This window comes from Schistocerca cancellata, chromosome 6 (assembly GCF_023864275.1).
Source record: "Schistocerca cancellata isolate TAMUIC-IGC-003103 chromosome 6, iqSchCanc2.1, whole genome shotgun sequence".
In the NCBI taxonomy this organism is placed as follows: domain Eukaryota; kingdom Metazoa; phylum Arthropoda; class Insecta; order Orthoptera; family Acrididae; genus Schistocerca; species Schistocerca cancellata.
Genome location: NC_064631.1, coordinates 478,199,742 through 478,202,488, shown reverse-complemented (window position 1 = coordinate 478,202,488; position 2,747 = coordinate 478,199,742). Strand labels below are relative to the sequence as shown.

General features: G+C 42.1%; 1 protein-coding gene across 1 annotated transcript; it reads right to left on the bottom strand.

Moving 5' to 3' along the window:
• Positions 1-290: 290 nt before the first annotated feature.
• On the bottom strand, positions 291-2,391 carry LOC126088392 (pro-resilin-like). The gene is made up of 2 exons (XM_049906532.1): positions 1,771-2,391; positions 291-786 (listed from the first exon to the last, which is right to left on the bottom strand). Exons 1-2 carry the CDS (start codon positions 2,389-2,391, stop codon positions 505-507), a joined length of 903 nt encoding a protein of 300 aa, XP_049762489.1. The 3' UTR covers positions 291-504.
• Between the last annotated feature and the right edge of the window lie 356 nt (positions 2,392-2,747).

The following is a 2,747-nucleotide window of genomic DNA, read 5'->3' as shown; positions in this document are numbered from 1 at the left end:
AGCAAGATTAAATATGTTATATGTAAATATAGATCTTTTAAACTATGAAGAGCGTGGATCATATTACATTCTTAAATTCGTGACATTGCGAAACTCACATTCACTAGCAGGCTTAAAATTTAGTAAAGTAAAACAAGGTATTCAAAAAAGAGAATGTCTGGAGTTTTAGTAACATTGCCTATATAAACCTATGTATTACGAAATGTCCTTTCATTTTCAGTGGATCCAGTCGGTCTGAATGTAGAATTGACATAAGGAGGAACACAGAGAAAAACTGATAACAGTGTGTATAAATTTCTCTATTTATTCAGCAACACATAGAAAATGAGAAATGACTTGTCTAGTGGAGCGCGAGGCACAAGACTCTCATTCAAACACAAGAATAATAACATCCATTCTTCATAAATAACTACATGTATACCTAACTTAGCTTCACTACATTTTTAAGTTCTATTTCTGATGGAAGAATCGTTTCCTGCGTGTTCAGAACAGTCCAGTAGTTGGTCAGTAGTGGTATCCGCCGTTTCCAGCTCGACCTCCGGCGCGCCCCCTGCCGTAGCTGTATCCGCCGGCGGAGTAGGCGGTGAGTCCGGTGTCCTGGTACTCTACAGTGGGCCTGTAGCCGCCCTCGTCGGCCTGGTAGGTGACGATCTGCTTGCGGCCGTCAGGCAACAGCACGCGGTACTGGCCCTGGGCGCTCTCCCCCTGCCTGGACTCCTCCTGTCCAAAGTCACTCAGTGTCTCGCCGTCCTGTACCGAGTAGCTGAACTCGTAGTTGGCCGGCTCCTGGTGGGAAAAAATAGTTTTGCTTTAGAGATTTTCCAGTTATTGCAATTTAACAGGTATATTTATTTTAATTCATTGAATTAGTTCAAGTATGAATACTTAAGGCATTCTAATATGGGTGCTATTATTATTAACTTATTCTAATGGCTTTTCATTATATTTAAAGTACACGTAACTATGCAGGATTTCGAACAGTAACATAACTTAAATTTTCTGTCAATGTCATAGTGAATGGATTACAGTACTAATTGTAGCAAATGGATTTATACTATATTCACTTCCATCACCAAATATTTTTTCCTAATATGTACACCACTAAAAGTATTTACAACTCCACAGATGTAAGTCTTCACATACGATTTTCAATTATGTAAAGTTCTACCTTACTGGGCACTTCACCCAAAAATTTTTCTTTTTTCTATTGAGAAAACTATATAAAGAACTGAAAAGAAAGTTCTACATATCCAAAATACGTTATTTACAAGAAGTGCTATGCGCCTAGAATTTCTCTTCAAAATTATGAATTATAGGGTGACTGCTGAGCCGACCACAGTAGGTTCCCGGCTTAAAAAATTAATTTCTTTCGAAAGTGAATGTTTCCAGATATTACATTTAATAAAAATATTTTAACTTCGATAAAGATAAGTGTGGATATATTTACCAATGTGAATGGTAGCAACGTTAACTGTTTCATACTAAAGTATTGGCAACAAATTTTCAGGCAACTACTTTATCTTTTTTTGTTTCTACATTTGTCTAAAGCATTGCTACATAATACAGACCCCTGACTGGAAAAAAAATATCACAGGACCACAGAAACTTCACAAAGGTAATTCTATAGTCAGGTGATAATAAAAATGTAGACGCTGTGGATTACGCTACTAGTTACTTATTGTCATTTTAGTTATGCAAACATATCAGGTCACTGTAGCAGTCGGCTTGTTTAGTATATAACGTTTTAAGAAAACAGAGGCTGAATCTTACGGCAAGTGGATCCTCCTGGGCTCCAGCGCGACCGTAGCCATATCCGGGCACTCCATACACTGGAGAAAGGCCGCCAGCGTTAGCAGATGGCGCACCGTACTGAGCGGAGAGCGCGTCACCAGAGTAAGAAGGGGCGCCGTACTGTGTGGACAGGCCGAGTCCTGCAAAGCCTGCTGCACGGCCAGCCGCCGAAGGAGCACCATAGCGAGTAGAGACACCATTGCCGATCCTCCTGCCAGATCCAAACCTCCTGGAGGAGGCGCTTCCAAAGCTGGAGGAGATGCGAGCTGCTGGAGCCTGGCTGGAAGACCCTGAGCGATCAAAAGCAGCGCCTGTTAGTGAAGGCGCACTGTACTGTGAGCTGAGGCCATTGGCTGATGGAGCTCCATACTGCATGCTGAGGCTGTTGGCTGAAGGAGCTCCATACTGAGAGCTGAGGCTGTTTGCTGCTGGGGCGCCGTACTGAGCACTGAGAGAGGAGGCCGAGGGAGGTCTGTACTCTGAGCTGGGAGGCAGGTACGACCGGTCGACTGGCGGCTCGGCGACGACGCAGAGAGCAAGCGCTGATAGGACGACGTACACCTTTGAAATGACAAAATTGTTTCGTATGTCATGTGTCATTACAACGGTCTACTACAGATAAAATGTTAGAATCTTATCCCAATACGAATATCACTAAGCACTAAAGTGTAGTAAATATGTACTCTCAGAGGGGGAGGTTACACCACTGGACCGCAGTTGTCGAACTAGACTTCAGAAGATTACAAGAGGACAATATCTACCAAAATGAATCACTGTTAGTCACTAATATAGCACGAGTATCATTAATCTGGGACTTTTCTGATATCTGAGAGCCACGTAACAACGTTCCTAGTTTGTGAGGAGCTTGCAGTTAGAAATGAGCACATTCCATAGGCTCTGTGAATATCAATTTTTTCTAGCTTTATTCCTTTTAAACACATGGATACTGGATATAA

Excerpts from the sequence above, each read along its gene's own strand:
- LOC126088392 (XM_049906532.1), bottom strand. The coding sequence starts at position 2,391 with ATGACACATGACATACGAAACAATTTTGTCATTTCAAAGGTGTACGTC. Across the intron at positions 787-1,770 it reads CCCAGGAGGATCCACTTGCC|GAGCCGGCCAACTACGAGTT; the intron begins GTAAGATTCAGC and ends TTTTCCCACCAG.